At 41.2% G+C, this 24,853-nt stretch overlaps 3 protein-coding genes across 3 annotated transcripts in view; 2 read left to right on the top strand and 1 right to left on the bottom strand.

Moving 5' to 3' along the window:
- The window catches only part of LOC145458993 (uncharacterized), a 190,242-nt gene that overhangs the window by 148,567 nt on the left and 16,822 nt on the right, over positions 1-24,853 (top strand). Inside the window, exons 2-3 of the mRNA XM_080337509.1 lie at positions 23,514-23,656; positions 24,087-24,171. Coding sequence (XP_080193635.1) covers positions 23,514-23,656; positions 24,087-24,171 — 228 coding nt within the window. The remainder of the gene's footprint in view (positions 1-23,513; positions 23,657-24,086; positions 24,172-24,853) is intronic.
- Positions 3,456-6,517, top strand: LOC145459183 (uncharacterized). Its single transcript, XM_080337816.1, has 4 exons — positions 3,456-3,796; positions 5,184-5,326; positions 5,391-5,516; positions 5,933-6,517. Exons 1-2 carry the CDS (start codon positions 3,539-3,541, stop codon positions 5,256-5,258), a joined length of 333 nt encoding a protein of 110 aa, XP_080193942.1. The 5' UTR covers positions 3,456-3,538; the 3' UTR covers positions 5,259-5,326; positions 5,391-5,516; positions 5,933-6,517.
- LOC145459036 (threonine synthase-like 2) lies at positions 13,632-22,994 on the bottom strand. Its single transcript, XM_080337615.1, has 10 exons — positions 22,792-22,994; positions 22,427-22,537; positions 21,584-21,775; positions 20,859-21,011; positions 19,687-19,905; positions 18,955-19,103; positions 17,476-17,601; positions 16,108-16,247; positions 15,103-15,226; positions 13,632-13,867 (listed from the first exon to the last, which is right to left on the bottom strand). Exons 1-10 carry the CDS (start codon positions 22,901-22,903, stop codon positions 13,742-13,744), a joined length of 1,452 nt encoding a protein of 483 aa, XP_080193741.1. The 5' UTR covers positions 22,904-22,994; the 3' UTR covers positions 13,632-13,741.

Raw genomic sequence — 24,853 nt, 5'->3', positions numbered from 1 at the left:
TTGTACATGTTCACTGCATCGGATTGTACATCGCGTGTCTTGATACAGTAAATTCAATAGAAAATCTCACTCAAAATTTGGATTTTTGTTATACTTCGACCCAGTTTACCGCATTTGCTCGCGGCACACCTGAGCAGTCCAATTGGCACACTAGTGTGCCGCGGCACACCGGTTGGGAACCACTGGTGTAGGGTTACCATATTTCTGCAACCTAAATTCCGGACACTCTTTAGCGCCCACTAGGGGATTTAAAAATGAGTTATGACGTCACACTGGTAAAGCTTTGCTCATAGACCAGAGGTGGTCGCGATCCGGTTCAGGAGTAGGGGAGATGTGGTACCGATGGATCAAAAATTGCAAAATGATCTCTGGCCCTCAAATCTTCAGCAGAGAATAGCAGATCTTTTGCTGTCTCAACACTTCGATACAAGCTCTACCTATCGCGGACATTTACATGAATATCCGCCTTTTCAAAAAATATTTATGAACGTTTAAAATTTGTTGCTCGAACGTGTCATCGGTCCCCACCCAGTGGGTCCAAAGGCCCACGACCATGGGACCTATGAGACATACGTTCAAAAACTCAAATTTGTTAACTTGTTTTGTTGTGTACTATAAGCTAAGCTACAGCAAGCCAATGAGGAATGTTTCGTCACGACCTTCAAGAATGAAATTGATTATATTGAAATAAAGATGTATGTATTCAAAAGTAGAAAACAACGACAACTGACACAGCACGTGCACACTCCCCCACAGCTCTCCCGCTTCTCCCCGACCACGACCAAAGGCCGCCGCCATACACTACTTTGTGCAATGGTTCACATGATGCACATCACAATACCACATTCCCCCCTGATCTAAAGATCACAATAAGCGTACAGTTACAATGGTGACCCAACGACAGCAACATAACCAAGCAAGCAAACATATAAACCCCCCAGCTAAGGTAAAACAAACAATCATAAATCAACACGGTAGTCGGCCAACCATCTTGGCGGGGCTCTATCTCGAATAGAACATTCAGCTTCTTGATCGGCATCCGATGTTTGATTACTCTTATCAGGAGGTTCAGGGTTGTAATACTCCCTGCCCCCCTCGTTGAAGACCATTTCTCTTTGACTGATGTCATCAGGCGGTTCAGGTTCATCCAGCAGTTCAAATTCGTCATACCTCCAGTCATCCTCCAAATTTTCCTCATCGAACACCAGTTCCAAAGTTCTTGAAGGAACATTACTACTACCAGCAACCTTCCGTCGCTTCCCCACCATGTGCCTGACATCAGCAACATGCTCGTTTCTTCCATCCACTTCTACCGCAGCGTCTGCAACTATTTCTGTCACGGTTCCCTCTCTCCACGGGGTGAAACGCTTTGCATTCCTTGATTTCAGAAAAATCCTGTCTTTACATACTGCCACCTGCTGCAGCCAGGTCTTCGGGACCCTTGTCAAGGAATCAGCAATGTTTTTGGCTGATGGAACCAAACGGATTGTCACTTTGAGACTATTCTCTTCAATAAGCTGCGAGATTATTCCCAAACGGCGTTTTGTGATCATCTCGCTTAGCCCACCCACTTTTGGTCTGTGGCTGTTTTCCAGTATCGACTTTACCCAATTGTACACACTAGCCGAGTCCGTAACCACTTCAATGTTCTTCATGTTCCACTTCAGCACCATGCTTAGACCTTTCACTACAGCTTCCAACTCCGCAACATTGATATGCATAAAATCATCCTGCTTCCGCATCCACGCCGCGTCTTCTACAACGGCACCATTTACTCTCACGCAGCATCCTACCGCCAGATTGCTCGCGTCACACCACACTTCCACCCGACCACCTGGAGACATTTGCCAACTCCCACTGACTGGATCTTGTCTCCGCACCTTGGCCATTATCTCTCCAGCCAGAGTCTTCACTTGTCCTGAAACAACTGCATCCCATTTAACTTCGTCGGTTAGTCTTTCCACGTAACTGCATGCCACTCTCAACCATCCAGCCACTGGGTAGTGTCACAAATCTCCACAGGCACAAATGGTAGCACCTTTCTTCCCCCTAGTGCGATGCGGAGGGGACGTCCGGTGCCAACGTCCCTCCTAGGTCTTTTCCCGCAGCCGGCAATCCTCTACATTGCCAGGCCATATGTCCCCATTGTCCACATGCAAAGCACTGCCGCTGAACACTGTCATAAAATCCTTGGGCTCGTACAGCACCAGTATTATTTCCATTCGGGCAGTCTCTGGCGATGTGACCCACATTACGACACCTGTAACAGGGGCCGTCCAATCTACGTCGAGCCCCAGCAGCACAGAACACACTTTCACCATCTCTTGTTGATAATATTTTTACGTGCCCTTTTTGCAATAGCACTCAACTCCAATTTCTCCACCTCGGCGACAGACTTAAGCTGTATCTTGACATCCGCATGAAGACCAGCAACGAATGCACACTTGATTATTGGTTCTGCCGCAGCCCCTTTTAACCCTATCAACGTTCCCAGCCTCTTCAAATCAGACAAAAATACATCAACTGATTCCCCCGCTAGAAGTACCCTGTTACGGAATTGTTCATATGCCACATAGCAATCCACTCCAAAAGCTGCCAACATTTCTCCTTTCAGCAGTTCGTAGTCTTTTCTGGTATCCTCGGACAATTGTTTATACACCGCAAATGCCGGCCCTTCGAGCAATAACGGTAATGTAGTCACAAGAGACTCCTTCATCTTTTTCAGTTCGGCAACCAATTCCAATTTCTCTATTCATTCAGCAAAGTCGCCTGACGTCTCCCAATCCATATAATTCTTAACGATGTCCGTCAACTTTACGTTTGCCATCTTGGCCACGATAGCTTGTAATAAAGATGTATGTATTCAAAAGTAGAAAACAACGACAACTGACACTATAGAGGATGTAGGTCCTACATCCTCTATACTGACACAGCACTAGGGCTGGGCACAATGATTCGAGTACTCGAATCAGAATCGAGTATTAATTTTAATGATTCGAGTCGAGTAGTAAAAGACAATTTTTTCGAGTACTGAAATTATACGCTTCTCGCCACTGAAAGTTAATTTATCAACGAGAATTAAGTTTCGATACTAATTTTCACTGTTGAAGCCTTGAAACCTTGATTGGCGGTATTGTAGCCTACGAAACATATAGTACAAAGCTACGAAGGTTACTGGATGTAGCACATTTTTGAAGTCATGATTATCCCACAACATTGTCACCAAGTGGATGAAAGCGGTATGGTCGAAAAAATACCAAAGTATTATTTATGAGATGGAAAACAGGCATTATATTCTTTGTGGTGGCATAAACGGTACATATTTAAACGTTGACGTATAAAATTCTGTTCTGACGTCATAATGGGTGATACTCGATTACTCGACTCGACTCGAAGCATATTTCGTGATTCAGAATCGAATCATTCAGGTACTCGATTTTGCCCAGCCCTACACAGCACGTGCACACTCCCCCACAGCTCTCCCGCTTCTCCCCGACCAAAGTCACTCAACTATGACAAGTCGTCCGAACGTATTTTCATGGAGCGAGAAATGTTGCACAACTTGATGTTTTGTAGTATAGCGCCTTGCGGCGAACGTCGTTGTGGGTTGGATTATTTGGAGTTCGCGGCGCAAATATGGCTGGATGTGCTGTGGAAGTTCAAGAAAATGACGCATGACGGAAGGATAGCTCAAGAAAGAAGCCAAATAGTGTCTGACAGAGACTGTCCTGTTCTATTTCGCTTCCCAAGAAATCCAATCCGCAACGTCGTCACTTCAGAAGAAGTGGGATCAAAGGTACAGTACCGTAGTATTAGTAGTAAGTCTACTGTAGTACATGTAGTGTTCGTAAAACGTCAAATACAGAGACCTTTAGCTTTCACATACGGTACACAATGAAATGTGAACTGTTAATTTCTCAAAACTAATATGGTGTGAAGTTAACTTGAATTACTTGATACAGTCCATTATTGGGGTCTGGTCTACTTTCCTACCCACGAAGAAAAGTGTTCCCCACGGACACCAAGAAATGTTTACCATGAACACAAACAAAAATTTATAAATGCCAAAATGAATTGTTTTTTTTTGTGCCTTTAGAGAGACGTATATTAGGGTTGGGGTGGATGGAAAGGGAGATTGGAAGTGGCTTGGGGTCAAAGTTGGGGTTAGGTATCCAAAGATTAGGGAAGGGGGATATTAGGGTTGTGAGAGGGGGGATATTAGGGTTGCGAGTGGGGGGATATCAGGGTTGCGGGAGGGGGGATATTAGGGTTACGGGACGGGAGATATTAGGGTTGTGGGAGTAGGGATATTAGGGTTGCGGGAAGGGGGGTATTAGGGTTGGGGTTAGGGGGATATTAGGGCTGTGGGAGAAGGGATATTAGGGGTGGGGGAAAGGAAGATTGGAGGTGGGTTAAACCTAACCAACCCCCTAACCCCAACCCTAATTTCCCCCTCCCGCAACCCTAATATCCCCCTAACCCCAACCCAATATCCCCACCCGTAACTTAAATATCCCCTAACCCCAGCCCGAATACCCCATCCCGCAACCCTAATATCCCCTCTCCCACAACCCTAATATCCCCCTAACCCCAACCCTAATATCCCCCCTCCCACAACCCTAATATCCCCCCTCCCGCAACCCTAATATCCCCCTAACCCCAACCCTAATATCCCCCTAACCCCAACCCTAATATCCTCCCTCCCACAACCCTAATATCTCTCTCTCGCAATCCTAATATCCCCCTAACCCCAACCCTAATATCCCCCTAACCCCAACCCTAATATCCCCCCTCCCACAACCCTAATATCTTCCCTCCCACAACCCTAATATCCCCCCTCCCACCCTAATACTCCAACCCTAATCTTGGGATACCCTAAACTCAACTTTGACCCTAACCCTCTCCAAACGCAAAAACAACATATATTGAAGTTTATAAATTTTTGTTTGTGGTCATGGAAAACATTCATTGGTGATCATCGTGAACACTTTACGATCTCTGACTTTGTGGGTAGGAAAGTAGACCAGACCCCATTATTGTTATGAGTAATAAAAATACTGAAATACAAATTTGAAGTGTCTCAGGTGACCATCAGCTTTGATCATTGCCTAGTGATATGACACGTTCATGGTTCATCCTCAGTGTCTTTATATTATCATAATCATGGGTTATATTTTATGCAGCATATGATTTCACTGGAAGAATTCCACCAATGGAGAGAAGACTTTGAAGTCTTGAAATTATTTTTCGCTTGCTAACAAACCGGTCAAGGTGGTTCATGTTGTTTCGGATTACTCTTCGTGCGGATGTGGAAAGCGGCTGACTGGTAAGATTCCATTGTATACTGCTGAAGAGTACCATTGCTTAGCATTGTATAATACCTTTTGCAGATAGGAATGAAATACCATCTGCTGATAATCTAAGATCAGCCTTGAGTTACCCGTCAAGCATATTCAACCATCCGTCACTAATCACGATACCATATGATGTTGCGAGAACAGCTGCACACTGCACAGGTAAGACATTGTTTGATGCTGCACAACCTTTTACTCATTGGAAACCTTATCCCTCGGTAATGGAACAGTGTCGGGGGTTCTCACAAACCCTGAATTTCTTGAAGTGGCAATATCATTTTCATCGTATTGTTGTGCTTTGTCATTATCAGTGACCTTGAGCATTTTTCAAATGATTACATCTGTCAATAAATGAAATTTCCAATAATAGCCGACATGGAAACCAGTTGAAGCCGGCATTTGACTATCGAGCATACTTTGTAATGTAGCCATAAGCAGTTGCTGTTGTCTGCAAAACGCATCCTTGATTTTCTCTTGTTTGGGCAGTCCACAAAGGGTGCGCTCGCGAAATTTATTTAGTTTGGTACGAGATCAATTTTAGTGTATTTATTCATTTAGTATGTTATATTTTTATTCAGGTCTGCATGCGGGAAATGATCATGCAACATCAACGGAATTCGTCGCTTCTTGTGAAAATGATGACGGTACCTCAATTCCATATTCCATGCAAACCCCAAATTGATGACTCGGAATATGAATGCATGGAATCGCTCTCAGAAGTATCTTATACTATCTGGCCCTGGTGGGTTGGACAATTCGCCAATCGTTCATTTTTTTCGTGGTGCACTGGTCGATGTTCGTGCAGCCAGCCCACTATGAACCGGTCCTATACCAATACTGAGAAAACCATTGCCGAGAATGGACATTACCGGCAGTCGTCAAGCATGTCCAAGTCTACATGCAAGCTGTTTCTACTGAATGAATACAATTCAGCCTGCAGGACTGCGATATGATATGTCGACATTTTTATTGCTAGTCCTTTTTATGTTATCTTTCCCTGGATTGTATATGCCTCTTATTTACATGCTCTTGGTCAAGGTGCGGGACTGATTAAAATGACCGATCCAAATCATTTAGACACTGTTCAATTGTTTTCCTTATATTGCCATCTTGAGGTGTTTTGATCTGATGGAAATTTCAATAAATGGCTGGGACTACCTATATTTCGTGTCATCCAAATACATGTATCTATCACAGAAAGCACCCGTAAATTTGTTGTCAGATTTAGAGTTGTTAAAGAGAAACGAAGAATCGTATGAGGGAGAAACCAGTATGCTTGGAAATGTGCTGCAAGGTCAGGTATAAGACGAAAAATAATAAAATACTTATTTTTACATCTGAGGACTTTTGGGGATAAGGTTTCTACATGTTAGTTCTCATCTATTGCATAAAAGTTGCTGCAGACATGTGTTTAGAAGCGGAGGCTAGTCAGAAATCCCGGTGTGAAGGGTGGTAGTTGTCTGCTTGCAGGTTGGTTGTCTAGTCAGTGAGTACTCCAGTTCCATTGGGCAATGATACCAGGTCATGGAATTCTTGCGGCTATGGTGGACTGTAAAACTCGACGGCCATGACCAGCAATAATCCTGCATCCCGACTAGTAATATTTTCGGTCTATGCCAAGATTGATATTGCAGCATAAGGTATATTTCGTTTGAAGGTCATCCATTTATAAATATTTCGTTTTAATGTCGTTGAAATACATACTGCAATCCTTGAAATCACAGACAGCCAAATAATTTTTGAGAAATAACCGTTAAGAGTCGAAATATAAGGTCGGCAAGCACGGATTTCCATTACCGCAGGTTAGCGCCGACGGACTTCGTGCAACATTTTGCGCTCCAGTACCAGTACTCTCATAACATTACGCTTATTAGTCGGACGACTTGTCATAGTTGAGTGACTTTGTCCCCGAGGCGACCACGACCAAAGCAGTGATGAGCGGATGTTGAATTTTGAGAATCCGAATCCGTCCGACAGTTTTGGTGTCTGCGGAACTATCCGTCCGACTCCGGATAATCTCATCCAACTATCCGAATATATCCGGAAATCTCTTAGAAGAATCCGGAAAATCCATATCGAATAATGATATCGCATAATATCAATTTTCCAGCTGAGCTTATAGTTACAGTTCTGCACTAGAAGATCACGAATTGTATTCATGGAATGAACAAAAATTGGAATTTTAATTATAGGAAGGTTAACGCAATGAAACAACACTACTAATTTGAAGTAAGTGTGCGAATGAAAGTACTATCTCGGATTACAAGCAAATCAAAAATGACAAAGATTATTAGGGCATGGCCATATATAACAATCGGGCATTTAACCATATTACCCAATATATATCAAGAAGTAATAGTAGCAAGTTGTAACCATGGAATTTTACAATCCGGAGATGGTCAATAGTGGATGCAGATAATGCGCATTTTGCCCACAAGTGCTGGAAGGCGTGAATGCCTGTTTAATAGCAACTTGCTGATGCTTATAATACCTTTGGTCAATCAGTTCAAAGCTTCGAGCATGACGCTTATAGTCGAGTCACCCAAAATGTCAATAATAGCACCATCCTGAATGTCCCTCTACCTGTCCAAATTTCCTCTCCAGTAGTTGGTCAGTAGTTGACTTGCCGACTTCTTTATTGGAAGAGAAGAAACTTATCTTCAACTGTGCTGTATCCTTGGCCTTTCGGATATGGTTTGTAACGTTCATTGTACCACTTGAAAACTTGGGGTGTTTCACTTGAACATAGTAATTATAGCATTCAGCAGAGCCAGTGTCCCATAAATCCGGATGCAATCTCTCCACACTTCACTCTTGCTGTGCTATTTCTCAAAACGTCTACTTTCTTCAATCCATTATCATGGAGAAACGAAACTCCAACAGTACGGAATCATAGCACACTCAAATCGACACTCAGACGAGGAGTTTGACAACATTCAAGGTCTTCATACTCTTCAAATAATACAATACACTAGTTGATGGAGCTCCACCCAAGAGACATGACGCATGACTAACGCACTGAGCAACACTCATTGGCGTTGACTTTCAAACTGTTTACATGGTCTCTCGTTGAAATCATATGGAAAAGCACCATAATCACGCCAAAGTCTTTTTTTCACAATTCTTCACCTGAAATCAAATTTACTTGAACAGACCAATGCTTGACAAAAACAACTAACAGCTTTTTCTTGTATGGCTCAACGGTTCTGGATGATTGATTCCGTCAATCATATTGGAGAAAATATAGCTGCTAAAGGAAGGGAAGAGTAATCGGGAAAGTTGAATAGGTTTGCTTTCATCATAACGGTATATATAGGAATTCTGGATTTTCATAGCTTTGTTATATGTTATTAGTTTGCCTTAGTATTATATGCATGTCTCTTGAATGATTTCAGTATTATATGCATGTCTCTTGAATGATTTCAAAGAGGCTGGTAGGCTACTGTATGGTCATGGTCAAGGCATCATTATAATAATTATCATACATTTTATCTGTGTATATATCTTCTTACATATTTTTCTATATAATTATCTGACTCCAGAAAGTTACTTGTACATGTTTGTATGCATATTCTTATTTGATTGGCCAGGCTGCAAGTGTGTGAATAGCTGTTAACTCAACGTGCCAAGCTGACACAAAGTCCATGTCCACACTGGGAATACCTTCTCACAGAATGGAGTTATTACATTGTTGAACGTCATCAGGATATATTCCGTTCATGAACTGCTGGAAGGCTGATGGTAGCTGAAGATTGTGCCATAGCACAAGCACCGCTGTATAGTGCTGATCGAAAAGGGTAACCCTAAAAGGAGGGAACGCGGAAACTGCGGAAAACGCGGAACTCGCGGAAACGGCCCCTAAAACGCGGAAACTGCGGAAAAAGCGGGAAACCTCGATTCCTAAAGCGCTGAAATAGAGGGAAACGCGGAACGCGGAACAGTCGGTCATTGACCTTTATATATCACACAGTAGGCACTAAAACGAGGAAACAGCGGAAAAAGCGGGACAGTCGGTCATCGAGGTGGGATATTAGGGTTGGGGAGGTGGGATATTAGGGCTGGGGGAGGTGGGATATTAGGGTTGGGGGAGGTGGGATATTAGGGTTGGGGGAGGTGGGATATTAGGGTTGGGGGAGGTGGGATATTAGGGTTAGGGGAGGTGGAATATTAGGGTTAGGGGTTAGGGTTGGGTTAGGGTTATGATTAGGGTTAGGGGAGGTGGGATATTAGGGTTAGGGGAGGTGGAATATTAGGGTTAGGGGAGGTGGGATATTAGGGTTAGGGGTTAGGGTTAGGTTAGGGTTATGATTAGGGTTAGGTTAGGGTTAGGTGAGGTGGGATATTAGAGTTAGGGGACGTGAATATTAGGGTTGAGGGAGAGGGTGATGTTAGGGGAGGCGGGATATAGGGTTGGAGAGAGGGAGATGTTAGGGTTGGGGAGAGGGGTGATATTAGGGTTGGAGAAGAGGGTTAGGGACATGATATCCCACCTCCCCTAACCCTAATCTAACCCTAATATCCACCTCCCCTAATATCCCACCTCCCCTAACCCTAATATTCCACCTCCCCTAACCCTAATATCCCACCTCCCCTAACCCTAATCATAACCCTAACCTAACCCTAATCCTAACCTAACCCTAACCCTCCTCACCCTAACATCCCCGTCTCCCCCAACCCTAATATCCCCCTCACGTAACCCTAATATACCCCCTCCGCCAACCCTCATCCGTCTCTCTCAAGGAAAAAACAATTTATTTTGACGTTTATAAATTTTTGTATTGTAAAACGAAGAAGCGCCATCAACAGTTCTCTGCCATTTATGAGTTCTACTTCGCCTCACTCTAACATTGGTGTCCCGCAGTTTCGTCGTTTTAGACTTTAGAGTTCCTCTATGAGATCCACAAATGTCAATGACCGACTGTCCCGCGTTCCGCCTTTTCCTCTGTTTCCTCGTTTTAGTGGCTACTTTGTGATCTATATAGGTCAATGACCGACTGTTCCGCGTTCCGCGTTTTCCTCTTGTTTCAGCGCTTTAGGAATCGAGGTTTCCCGCTTTTTCCGCAGTTTCCGCGTTTTAGGGGCCGTTTCCGCGAGTTCCGCGTTTTCCGCAGTTTCCGCGTTCCCTCCTTTTAGGGTTACCCGATCGAAAAGGTATCATACAACTACTGTGACAGCCTGAAAGTCAGTCATGCTAAAAGTACGCAAAGAGGGATTTGACTTACCGGTATATTAATCTACAGAAGACTGCCACAACAACAACGTTGAGGATTCTAGAAATTGTATGCCCAATTGTGACATTCATCAGCAATGGTTTCACAAACTGCATGCCAAGGCGGGAAGCAAACGCAATCCTGTGACTGATGTTGAAACAATACTTTCAATTTTGCGAACTTCAGACACTGTTCTGCGAGAATACCGTACTGATGATAAAACCATGTCAGGCGAGCCCATGTCCAATCATACCATCTTTTATCAGTTCACATATTATATCGTTAGACTGGCAAGTATGGTATACTTGATGTGTTTTAGCTAATAAATTTGATATCATGGCTGATCTTGGCGATAGTTGATCTATATTATCTTGGACTCTTGACAAACATTTTTAGACTGCTACCAGTCATATCGCAAGGTGTCAGCTGTCTGTGTTTGGTTATTGAATTGATGAATTCTTTCTATAGGCCTGTAATCAAATCTCACATCTGGTTACAACTGTCCGGAAATATCCTATCAAAAGTTACAACTATCCGACTATATCCGGAAAAAAATCTGTGATAATATCCGAGTCCTATCCGACTACCGCAAAATCGCCTAATATCCGGTCCGAATGCTATCCGAGTCCGTCCGATGCTCATCACTGGACCAAAGGCCGCCGCCATACACTACTTTGTGCAATGGTTCACATGATGCACATCACAATACCACATATATTAACTCAAATGTTGGCATGAAATCATGTTTTGATTTACGCCTAAATTTACAAAATTAATGCCACATACATATTACCCGCAAATCGACATTTTGACTTTCAAATGCCTCGTAATAGCGATAAAACACCACATGTAACTAGGATTTACAGCCGATATATATGTAGGCGAGTTTCTGTTGTTAAGTGATTAGTTGGTCCATCTATTTTGCTTGATTTGGCTATGGTACCATAGGTCCCCCACCCCATAAATATTGTAATTGACTTGAAAATAGTCCACTCAAGGATGGTATTGATTCTAAAAATATGTGCCATTATAATATACCCTGATACAAGCCTTATACATCACATCAAAAATTATGGCGGGTTTGTTAGTCTGAAAGGTGATATAGAAAAATGCAAATGTCGATCCAAATTTACTTTACACCGCTAAAACGTAAATCATCCGTCACAGACCCCATAACTCACGCAGGTCGAATTTTTTTGCACGTGAGGAAAGATTCTGTCAGCATGTAATTGTAGACATATCCACGAAGTGTAATCACGGAATTATCAAGGAGAATTATTCAAGTATTTTCGGTCCCAGTGATCCATCGGTACCACATCTCCCCTATGTGGCTGTGTGTTGTGTGCATGTTTTAAGCCCCTTCCCGCACAAATGAACAATGATTTTGAGCCCACACTAAAGGGCAATCGATTCAACTTCTGGGGGAGGGGCTTGCTATATGAATCTGGTTTCTATATGCGTCTGGTCGTAAAATTATTTGAATGAATTCTGTCAATAATATTGGTTGTTCCATTCCATATACTATATAGATACTACTCTCCGCCCTCATGATCAGAGTTAGCGGTTGAGCTGGTGGAAGATGATGAGTTCGAAAATACAGGGAGCGTAATTGCACATCGTTAAGTCATGTTCATGTCCTACCGATAAGATTGTTTATCAGCCTTAGGCCGGTGCGCACCACGGAGCTTGATAAACACCCCACATCCAGTGGTTTTCAACCTTTTATGGTCGTGACTCCATCTCCAATTTGAAAATGTTCCGTGGCCCAGATCAAAATTTGACGAGCTGATTACTAAAAGAAGTCAGCACATTTGTCCAGACTTACTCACGGGCTACTTTGGAAGCTGATTACGTTCAACATATTCGCAAACCCGAGAATAAAGTCAAGCGACTCCCAGGCTTAGAACCACCATCTTTGAATAAAGCATTTAAACGGCCTTAACGATCTCTGGGAATATACCGTTCTCCTATAACTGCGATTACCATTAGGCTTATTCCAGTAAATAAAGGTTGTTTATATTTTATTGCAGTTTTTGCGAGGGTGGTAGTCTCCATATTAAAATCAATAAATGTGATGGTAAATCGCGCGCAGCGCGAAGAAAATTATCATGCATCAGCATAAATATTCCCAAAAAATGTTGTTTTATTTATGCTGATTAACGAAAAGGCTTCAAAATTCCTCCCGGACGCTAGTTTGAACAGGGAAATTCCGGACATGTCCGGGAAATTCCGGACGTATGGCAACCCTACCATAGTGTCCTATATGGTGTGGACACAGGCACATATCACGGCTGAGTAAAATTGGTCCACGTCACAGTTTCCATTTGGTCAAAGGCAATAAGACGGGAACTTTTGACCGGCTTGCCGAGCGCGAAATTTGATAAAACGGGTATCAATCGACAGCTTCTGCGGTACTGATTGCGAAAATATAAATTTTATTTTGCTCGTGGTCCAGGAACCCCCCCAAAATCAGCCTCGAAATTCTGCATTGAAACGGAGCCTGTGACGCAACCATGTCGTCTGGGAGCAGCCCAACTGCAATCGTATTGGCCATTGAATATTGATGCGCTACCGATTGAGCATTCATACTCTCACTCTCGTGCGCACTTGCTCCTGAGCTGCTCAGACGGCATAGTTGCGTCACGATAACATACTCCGTTACAATGCAACATTTGAGGCGGATTTTGGTGGTTCCAGGGCCACGAGCAGAATAAAATATATATTTTCGCAATCAGTACCACGGTAGCTTGCGATTGATACCCGTTTTATCAAATTTAAGGATCGGCAAACCGGTAAAAAGTTACCGGCAAATTGCCTTTAGCCAAATGGAAAGTGTGACGGAGAGCAATTTCACTGAGCCGTGACCTTTGCTTGTGTCCACATTATAGAGACTGCATCCTCTATATCCATACCATATAGGACACCATGCTGATACCAATATTTCTTTCAAGGTGTAATATTCCCGGCGAACCGCAAACTCGGTCGGACTTCAGTTTCAACCAAATTTGTTCAAGGAATCATCCCATATTCCATCCATTGCACATGATTTGAAATATCACAGCAGTCGTATATATGATCTTCTTTTATTGCATAGAAGATTACCGTATTAAAATCACAATTAAACACTTCTTGTAGCAGCTATAATGACAATTGCACAATTGCGTGAAAGCACTCTGTTCAATACGCAGCCCGTCGCGATAACAGATCGATCTTATTGCGCAATGTGTTCTCCCAATCCTCGTCCTTATTCATGATGCAGAAACGGGAAACTTTTTGGAACAGCTCCGCGATTTTACGAGGCGTCTGGATGATGAATGATTGTATTAGTCAGCAACCAATCATTGCATGTTTGATGTGCTGATGGAACTATTACAATGGGCGATGGATGTTATAATGTAATGCTTATAATCAGGGTTGCCATACCGTCCTTATTTCTAAGATTTGTCCTATGTTGAAATGGCAGGTCTTACAAAACTCAACTGTCCTTATTTTTAAGAAATGTCCTTATTTTCGACTTGCGTCCTTATTTTGTCTTATTTCCAACATCTACAGAACTTCGATCGTTTTCCTCTGGTATCTGTGTTGCAAAATATTCTAAAATTATGCTTTTGCGTCGTGATTTCATGACATCATGAATGAAAGGAACACCTGTGGTGTAATATATACCACAGGATTTGGCTTGTAAGTGGTGAGATAGCTAGGACGACAGTGAGTGGTATACCAGTTTCGGATGTACCAAGCTATCGCAGCAGACGTCAATTTAGCAGTAAACAGCAGCACCAGGTTTCCGCTGTTTAGCTACAGCAGAATATAAGCTGTGGGAAGACAGCATTTATTGCGCAGCGAAAAAGGGAGCAGTGCAGTCAACACTTGGGTTAAGAAGTATAAATCTATATATCATCAATAAATATATGTTGCACATTTAGTTTTAGCTACAAATAACGGTAAATCTGATTAGTTAAAATTAGCAAGCGTAAAAACGTTATTCGTGATGATTATGAGAGAAAATTCAAAGGTATCAAACGAAGCTTGAAGGGCGAGTGTTCCACACATTGCAATACCTGCAATTGTGACATATTAACCTGGAGGCCATAGGAAAGACCGCTATTTCAACTCACACAGAGTATGCACAAAATCTCTTTCAATGCTAATCTAAATTGTCGACTGTCCTTATTTTTTAATCCATGTCGATGGCAACCCTGCTTATAACCCATGCAGAGCAGTGGTGGCCAGTGGCCCTGCAATGTCAAATATTTCCAGGCTCGTCAAAAGTGTGTTAAATGTATCCGTAATATATATCATGACGCATCATTTTGAATGAACACAATAAATGAGACACTTCGAGGCACAGAACTTCAATGTGCAGTTGAAATGCATGTTCATATCGACATAAACCCAAATAATTTATGAATACATTACTGACTAGTATAGGGTAATCGTCAGCATCTAGTAGAGAATTGGAAAGAACATTGTAAATTACCAATAATATCATTGAAAGCGCATCAAAGGTACATCATTTGGCGTTACAGTCATATTACCTTATAATTTCGAATCCCCGATTTCCCCAAAGTGTCTGGAAATTTGTCAATCGAAGCAGTGCCGCATATTACAACGGGTACTAGCTCGCCGCTATCTAGTCTCGTTCCGCTGGACTTCCTCGACCTAATATTATGAAAAGAAGTGATGATCAATTTTCTTGAGTCAAACGTCGGTAATCTAATTCTAATAAAATTTGTGAAATGTTGCGATGCTCCCATTTTAACTCTTTGCTAATTGCTGGTTTTCCAAAACATGCTAAGAAAGAACTGCAGGTGCGAACTGCGCCAAGCTTGGTATTGTCATGCTTATGACAATGAACTCTGATTCCGTATTGACGGAACTTGATTCAATTTCCAAGTTTTCGTGAACGCAGTAATTCTAATCTAATTTGGAACTGTATAGCTATAATCCAAATGCTAATGTAATTTGGAATAAACTGTGTACTGTGTAACTATAATTCTGATCCAAGGTTGTAACCAAGGCACAAGGTCCCGAGTCACAAGTCAATCTCACTTATAAAGTTTTGACTCGAGTCATTTTTATCCACCACCGAGTCAGGTCCGAGTCCAAGTCTGCTAGTAGAGGGTCGAGTCCGAGTCATAGTGTTTTGACTTTAGCCCGAGTCCAAGTCATAATGCTCACTGTTCAGTTTTCAGTTCAATCTGGTTCAACCCAATTTTTCAACTTTGCTCGAGTGATAAGAATGGCTCGCATTCAGAATATAGTAATTTTTTGGCCTATTTCTGGCCTATTTTCCAAGTATCAGGACTGATAGACGAAATGCCAATAATGTGGTAACTTTATAACAAGTCGAGTCATTGTACGAATTTGAAAAAATTACTCGAGTCAAATCGAGTCACCAAAAAATTGTGACTCGAGTTGAGTCATGACTCGAGTCATTGCAACCCTGTTCTAATCTAATTTGCAAAAGCTGAAAATTTTCCAGTTGTATAACTCTCGAGTCTAGTTGTTGACAGTGATATAATCACCTATCAATAGCTCACCCATTGAGAGACGTTTCATAGTAATATGTCAACGCTGCACTAGTGTGGGGACAGGCAATATATTTATTAGCATCGTAGCAAATCTTCTGGGTGGAGAGAACCTCCCTGTCAGTCGCAACGGCAGTACGGATTCCGGAAAGCTGAAAGTGCAAACATGCAGAAAACACAGTTACGCAGAACATAGCGTAAAACCAGTAAATGCGATATGCACTATCGTAAATGAATAATAATACATTCATATTGAAATAGGCCTTCTATGTATTCCGCACCACATTTTTTGCCATGAAGTAAAGCGAATGTAAAATTGCTACGTTTGAGTTTGATAATGTTGTGCAGTTGCAGGCGAAAATTACAAAAAACACCCAAAAACAACAATTAAAATCTATTTTTCATATTCAGCCCGTGAAAACTTCGCGATTCGTTTCTAACGAGTCGGTGAAATTGTTTACACGAAATATCATTGAAACTATGCACATCCGTCCCGATCCTCGAATCTGATCCAACTAATAGGCCTGTTCATTGCGTTCAAACTTGCGCCAGAAAAAACTACGACAGACTCTCTCATATGTAAAAAGGGATAGATGTTACAGAGGGCGTCGGACAATGTTTGCAATAACAATCAACAAGGTAGGGCTAATATGGCAATTTGTTGGAAAACCTTTTGTACGCCAGAAGTTCGGTATGTTTTGAGGCTACAGTATTTTTTGGAAATAAATACAACATCTCGCCTAGAAGTCTTGTTGAAAGTATATGCAGCTAATTCAAAATGCAATAAAAGAGGACATTTGGGCATTTTTGAGCGTCCGTTTTGTTGAGAAAGAAGGAAAATCCTCATGGAAGAGGTAGGTAGGTATGCCTATATTGAAATGAACCCGTAAATGCAATGCGGCGGAGTTAGCGTAGTGGCGGCGATAAGCGCCTGCTACTCGGACGGCCAGGGTTCGATTCTGCGATGGAGGTTTATCTGGGCTCCTCTTCCTCACTTCACTGTTCTTACGGCAACAAAAAAGCCCCAAAAAAAAGACCCTCACACTCACTAGGAATGGTAAGAGCAAGGAAAAGCCGCGGGATATAGATGAACATCGAAAAAGAACTATGACATCGGGCACTAGGTCGATGCCAGATTGAGAGACCGCAACTGGTCGTTCGCCATCCTCCTATCCGTTCATTACACCGCATTGTGTCTTATCGCATTGTACATTGTGTGTCTTGATCGGATGAAAATATAATCTGACAAATATTGATTATTATTACTGTATATTGAAGTTCCGTACCTTCAAGAAGCTCATTAACTACTACAAATATAATTCAGTGTTGTAATGAATCGAGTCGGGTCAACTTCTATTGATTAGAATTAGAGAACTTTACTTTCTTATGCAGATCCTCCGGTATCACTGCCCTTCCTGATTTGTCAAATTGTCCCATGATCTGTTTGCACGATTCTGGATCCGACCCAGAATAGACCCACAGTACCCTCTCGAAATTGGATGGAATCTGAAATAAATGCTCATAACCACCCTGAACACCTACAGAACTGGACGGAATAATATTAATATTCACGTCTTCATTCAAAGCTCAGGTATCTCAAATATGACGTCATCACTAGGGCTGGGCAAAATGATTTGATTACTCGAATACCATTCGAGTATTAATAATAGTGATTGAAGTCGAGTAGCAAGAGAAGATATTTTTCTAGTACTGAAATTATACGCTCATTGCAGTGGCGAGATAGCACAGCGGTATAATTCACGGCTGTAGCACCAATGGGTGGCGGGTTCGAGGGCGACTCCAGAATTCCTACCTAAATGTTGGGGGTTTATCTAGGCCCCTCCTTGCCATCTCATCCGTGTAAGCGCTGTCTTAAAAGATGGTGGTGCTACAAGTCGGCAGACACCGTGAATAACACAAACATACAAACACGCTCATTGCCACCAAAGACTTAATTTATCAACGTGAATTATAGTTTTGATTCTATTTACCCACCGTGGAATCCTATAATCCTGATTGGTCAGGGTCATATCACAGCGTACGAAAAATTAGTTCAAAGCTACGAAGGCGGAAATGACATTGTCACAAACTGCTGTGAAATTAGTAAGGTCAAAAAGATTCGAAATTGTCCCAAACTGGGTTGTAACCAAGTCCTAAGTCAATCCTACTTTTATAGTCTTGACTCGAGTCAAGTCGAGTCATCTTCCACTTACCGCCTAGTCAAGTCCGAGTCCAAGTCATCGAGCAGAGGGTCGAGTCCGAGTCATGATATTATGACTCGAATCTGAGTCCAAGTCATTATGGGGACTGCTCAGTTTCCAGTTAAAGTCTTGTGAAACCCACTTTTTATAACTATGTTTGATGATATCCAATGATTCGCATTGATAATATACTAATTTTCCTCACTTTTAACAGTTTCTGGTCGCATTTACAAGTACCAGTACCAATAGAAAAAATCCCAATAGGGTGGTTACTTTACAATTCTTCGAAATTACAATGAAATGTCGGATTTGGCCGTCTGAGTCTCGAGTCATATGACTTGGTTCGAGTCATGCGCAAATGACCCAAGTCGAGTCAATGCACAGAGTCATTTCCGTGTTTTGAAAAAAAGGACTCGAGTCAAGTCGAGTCATTAGAAAACCGTGACTCGAGTCGAGTCATTACAACCCTGGTCTCAAATGTGATTTGGACCTGGCACTTATTTTCTATGTGGCCGCATAAAAGGTACATATTTGAACTTTCCACATCATAATGATACTACACTAGATACTAGAGTACTTGACTTGAAGCCAAATACAAGATTCAGAATCGAATCACTCAGAAACTCGATCTTGCCCACCACAAATAATCAGAGAGCACCTGTATGTCCATCGAGCAGGCGAGAGTCTGCTTGACTTCTTGAGCAACTGTGAAGTCGTTTGAACTTATTATTCTGTGGATGATATCATTCTCGTTCGTGACGCAGACAAATTTAACTGGAACTCCCATGGCTTCCGCGAACACTCCGGCTGCAAGAAAAGGTTTGATGACTATTCCACCCAACAACATTGGGATAACTTGTACGGAACCTGGGGCCTATGAAACGCCATCCAGTTTAGCCCACAACAGAAGACTTTTCAGACAATTCTGTGTTAGAATTTGTTATTATAACTATATAGTTTTTTCCAAATTAGATTAAAATTAGAATTATAGCTACATAGTTTTTTCCTAATTAGATTAGAATTACTGAATTTGTGAAAACTTGGACGCTGAATCAAGTTCAGTTCATATCAAATCAAATTAGAGTTAATTCTAACGAGAATGAGCATAGAAAATGTCTGTAGATCAAGCTTGGATCTTTTCGCATTATGCAGTCCTCCTGTAGCATTTACAGGAAAACCGGAAATAAGGGTGGAATTAAAAATTTCACAAATTAGATTAGAATTAGATTACCGGCATTTCGCTGTAATTAGTCAAATCAGAAAACTTGAATTATCTAGTTGTTTATGTCTGCATCAGGTTACAAGAATCACCTAAAAAGGATGAAACTTGAAGACTACCATATCCACAATCAATATCAATCAATAATACAATATCGAACATAGTGCTTACAGGCAATATTCCCACAGCCGCCAGTCGGTATGACTATGTCTACAGGACTCCCGATCGGATTTGCAGTGCGCAGATACAAATACACGTGGTGAGCAATCTGAACCATGACTCTCGCCCAGTTGATGGAATTGATACTGCAGAGGTTTTGCGTTCGGACGAATTCCTCGTCGGCAAACAGACTCTTGATAGTGATTTCGAATTCGTCCGAGAAACCGTCAGCTACAAATGATGACATTGTATTAGTCAAACTTGACTTCTGGCGCCTTCTTCAATGCTTGCAAACCGTACAAAAATTCCAAGCCTAGGTTCTCAAGCTTAACACATGAGACTGTGTGTTAAAATCACTATCATCCAACCTCTGGGCTTGAAGGGATGATTTCAAAGTGACACACATGCAGCCACTAACCAGTTATAAATGTCTTAGTTGAGGTGTAACCTAATTCCGCTCACTTTTGGCCGAATTAAGCGGATAATCAAATTTTCGTTCCATGGTCATTAAACAAGGCAGACAACACATTAAAAATACTCAACTGTTGCAGCTGGGCTATATTGCGGGGATTTGCATAAATCGCATAAAAGCTATACCTTCAGGCTAGTTGTATTGTACTGTATTTCGATGCCAACAAATACGGTACCGTACAGTGTATTGCTGCGTAGCACACACATCATATTGTAGGGTTAAAATGGTAATATTATTTCTTCAAATACGTGACAAAGCCAACCATTTGATTAAAGTACACAAGAAATAGGAACTAACAGCAAAAAAAGCTTTGTTGGGCAGACAATTATTCAAGGAAAAGTTAACAACATTAACTGAAGGCTAAATCCTTCAGTGTGCCCCGGAATACCTTATGAGCTAATTGTCAAACTTAGTACTGCACGGATTGCCGTCGTTTCACCATCACTCATCTCGAGTTAAAAGGAACACAGTACTCTTTATTGTATGAATATAGTAACCTTACCGATAGGAATCGTGAACCTGTGTCCGAATTAAACAGAGAATGACCAAAAAGAGTGGATTTTTTCAAGTGTAATTTTTACTTTTGTTCCGTTCCCAAGCATTTCGGCTGAATAAAGCAGTTGTCTGGGTTATCCGGTGTGCGAATTAACTGAATTTGACTGTATCTATGTAATCTGCTTATAAGTTAAAAATGTCGGTTAATTCGCGATACCAGCATAAACGTGAACGTTTCCATCCAGAGCTGTGGTCATCATCAACTCCTGTATTTTAGATATCCGTTTGTGTGGAAGTATCACAATAATATCGATCCAATCTTTTCCTCGCACGGCCTCTATAGCGCTGCTTCCCGTGTCTCCAGAAGTACCTGGAGTAGATTACAAGGTTTAACTGTTATGATAATCCAACATCTTGTAATAATAAATGGCTGAACCTTTCACGTCTTGCTAAGGACTTGCACGCAGAGGTGGCCAGTAAAGAAGTACCTCTACTTTTCCGTAGTGCTCAAATAGGTTTCAGCTACTTGTACTACTCACTCAAGTTGTGTCGCAGTCTTGTGTTGTGTTGAAATGATGAAATTGTTAATAATAAATTGAATTAGAATAGAACTTTACCCTCTACTTAACAGATTTCAGTTTTTTAGGCAAAACTAGGCTTAGAAGAATACATACTTTTTTCTTATTACTGAAACTAGAGTAGAAATTTACGGCATAATACTTGAGTATCAATGATGACTACTTTGTCGACTATGCTTGTAATTATGTAAATATACAATAGAACAATCAGTCTGCATTCCATTGTTGTCCATACATATAGAACAATCAGTTGACATTCCATTCTTGTGCAAACGTAAATGACTACAATTTTCAAGCACTAAGGCTAAATGCTAATGGCATGCAACAACACTGATACATTCATTCCCTTGTGGCGAATACATACCCACAACAATATTCACATGCTTTTTCCGTTTCGACAAGAAGTAACTGTACAATTCGCCGACAACTGACATCGCCAAATCTTTGAAAGCTAGACTAGGTCCGTGCCATAATTCTGCGATGTTCAGATCACCGAATGAAGCGATTTCGATTACCTTGTCGGTGTCAAACCGTGAAAACGCACTGAATATCAGTTCTGAAATAGGGGATGACATTATATTCCTAGTCAGGCTGGAAAGGCAGCTTGCTGAAACTGAATTTAATGCAGAAATATAGCATTAAATTTACACTGGCGACGATAGAGCCCGAACGACTATTATCCATTCGCAGATGAAACATTTTGAAAGGAATATTGAAGAGCTTCTTAGGGGTACATAACTTCAGTATACAGTTGTATAGTACATATATATTGAAATGAAACTGGATATTTTCGGCTGACACTCGTCAGGAGTAATCGTCAGCAACTAGTGGAGAATTAGAAAGAACAGCAATAATCATATCGCAAGAAATATTGGCATTAGCATCAGCCATTAGACTTAAAATATCGGCAATTTTCGTGACGTCATAGCATGAGCAATGAGCATGGAAAGGGAGTCAGAGAACTATAATCTGGGCCTGAGAATATTGATCTGTTTCTTAGAGCTTACAGGTGTCCAGATGCATAGGCCTATGTCCCAGTTTATTTATGTCCATAGTCCAAGCGTTATGGTAGCAAAGGCTGTAAAGCTGTACAAATAAATGCTTTGCAGTTTGGAAAATGGCTATCGGTGCAGGTGCTAGTTTTCAGTGTCGACTCGAAAACATATATCAGATATCACCTGTAAAAATCAGCCGACCCAAAACTTACTTTGCAAAGTTTTGTGGGGAAGCTCCTCCTCAGTTACAAAACACGAAACTATCTTCTCCACAATGCATGGGTATGAAAGGTTCTTCCACTTCTTAAGATCATCCAATGAAACTGAAATTCACAAATAAGCGTTGGATTGTACTTTACAGTCAATTATATGCAACCAATGCAAGTATAACGTAATGCCGAGGCCATGTTTGGAATCGGTGTCCTGTGCTCACACTACGTTTTATTTTTTAATTATTTTTATTAAATTACTTTAACTTGGAAAATCATCGCTGCTCACCTGATATATCAGGCAAAAAGGCCAGCGATTCCAATCAGGGCCGAGGCCGAGTTGAGAAAAATGATACCGGTATACGTACTTTGAGGGATGTGTTCTGGTACAAGTAGTCCACCATCGTTTGCGTAGCCGGAAAATAAGGCTTCTTCAAATGTCTTGTATCCCACACCTCCTCGGGTACTTAAATAGCGCATTCTAACCTTTCCCCTTTGATAACGAGACTTTTGCGTTGCTGAGTGCAGGAGATTTGCAGTACTGAATCGGCAATCATATGCAAAATGCAAATGCGAAGAGAGGAGAAAATAATCTGCGGTCCAATGATTTTTCAAAGTATTACAGATTTTAAAGATTTAGAGATTTCTGCCTGATCTGGGTCGGATTAGGATATACGAGTCTTTTGAAACCGTCTTAAATTACCCATCATTATCATTGTTGATGTATATTTTCTTTGTTTTTTCAAGCTCCTCATTACAAACTATGGTGATTGTACTAATAAGAAAATCTATGGGTTACGAAGCTACGACAACGTTATATGGGGTTAGGTACATGGTTGTGGATAGGTTAATATGAACAACATACATCATAGCATTTTACAAAGGACCCCCTATCAATATATCATTGATATAGTAGATTAGTTATCTATAGATATAGCCCAGTGATCAAAACTCTGTTTACTCAATACCCCATCTAACGGAAAAGAATCCGGCGGCACCTTCAACTTGAACACTTGTTGTAGTCTCACTGGTATTTTAAAAGTATTCTGCGTATTCATCTTTGTGATCACAGTCTGATTCAATTTTACAGTATAATGGATTTATCTTTACCTGAAGCGTTTACGGAGAATACGGCTAGCGCCGAATCCTCGTTCGAACACAATCAATCATGTCCACCAACTCGGAAATTATTGAAGAAGCACAGCTGTGGAATGGATAACTTAGCAGAAGCAGGTATTTCAGCCTTGAACCTTAGCTATGGGCGGATAGAAATATTATTAAATTAATAAAGAGCCGCTGATTATGGTTAAGATAACACAAGCCTTTCCATTTAAATTAGGAATCCCTTTAGTAGGAACAGTAAACTTGGAACTTGACCGTCCACGTCCATGGTCCATGACCATGAGTGTTGTGTTGCCACTTATAAAAAAAATTAAACAGCATCTCATAAGACAATACACCGTCCCAAGGCTTAAGCTACCAGTCACATTCGGTACCAAATATCTTCACCATCGAAGCTTTCGAACTGGTTAAGTTATTGCTAAAATTGGTACCGTAGCCTATATTGGGTGGGATTTACTTACTGAATGATGCTATGATGCATACCTGTGTTGAGAGCGATGATTTATATTTGAAAATGATTTTCGTATTCACATTTATTCAGGGGATAAACTTGGTACTCCATTATTCCAAAAGACAGCGTCTGATCACTATTTCCAGAAAGATATGTCTGGTATAATGAACGACAGGTAAGCTTGGTTTGCAGTATGTGTTTGGTGATGTTGTGAATTTTAAGGATTGAGGTTTGAGTTGAGTGCAAGCCTAATTCATTTCTAAAACCAACCCAATTGGCAATAGAAATATTTGGGATGAGCTACACTACAAAAAAAAATAAGACATTTTTTATCTTATTATCTTAAAGTGACTTTTTATGAAAAAATGTCTTAAAGACCAATTAGTCTTACCAAGTACTTTATGTCTCAAAAGTAAGCCAGAAATTGATCGAAAATAGTAGCAGTGCATTAGGGGGAATCCTTTTCAATGTTACGGGTCTGAGCGGAGGAGGGGAAGGGCGAGAGAGACCAGAAATTGCAGTGTTGAGATGATTCTGTACTAAGTTTACAAGATATTCACTAGATATAGTTATCAAGGTACATGCCACTTACTACTCACATGTACTATTCAGATCAATATATATATGGTTGTCTGAGTCGAAAATAGCATTTATGGTGAGTGGGTAAAATGAGACCAAATCATCCTCATTTCTTAAATTTGAGACCAAATTTGTCTAATTTTTTTTTGTAGTGTAGCTATGAAAGTTTGCAAGAAAGTTTGCAATCTGCATATTTATACCATGACCACCTCTCCTTTGGAACTTTTGTCAGTGACACTTCGTATATATTTTGTAGAGAGATTTCAGTATTTCTGAAC

The sequence above is a fragment of the Botryllus schlosseri genome, chromosome 16 (genome assembly GCF_051294905.1).
Source record: "Botryllus schlosseri isolate E-star chromosome 16, Bs_hap1, whole genome shotgun sequence".
Taxonomy (NCBI): Eukaryota; Metazoa; Chordata; class Ascidiacea; order Stolidobranchia; family Styelidae; genus Botryllus; species Botryllus schlosseri.
Note: the sequence above shows the minus strand (reverse complement) of the source record. Positions and strands in the feature narration are given on the sequence as shown.

What these genes read in the sequence shown, in the direction of transcription:
- LOC145459183 (XM_080337816.1), top strand. Translation starts at nt 3,539, where the DNA reads ATGGAGCGAGAAATGTTGCACAACTTGATGTTTTGTAGTATAGCGCCT. An exon ending in CAGAAGAAGTGGGATCAAAG is followed by an intron (nt 3,797 to 5,183) that starts GTACAGTACCGT and finishes TATTTTATGCAG; the next exon opens with CATATGATTTCACTGGAAGA.
- LOC145459036 (XM_080337615.1), bottom strand. Translation starts at nt 22,903, where the DNA reads ATGCGCTATTTAAGTACCCGAGGAGGTGTGGGATACAAGACATTTGAA. An exon ending in ACCAGAACACATCCCTCAAA is followed by an intron (nt 22,538 to 22,791) that starts GTACGTATACCG and finishes TGTGAATTTCAG; the next exon opens with TTTCATTGGATGATCTTAAG. An exon ending in CGGCTGTGGGAATATTGCCT is followed by an intron (nt 19,104 to 19,686) that starts GTAAGCACTATG and finishes CTTTTCTTGCAG; the next exon opens with CCGGAGTGTTCGCGGAAGCC.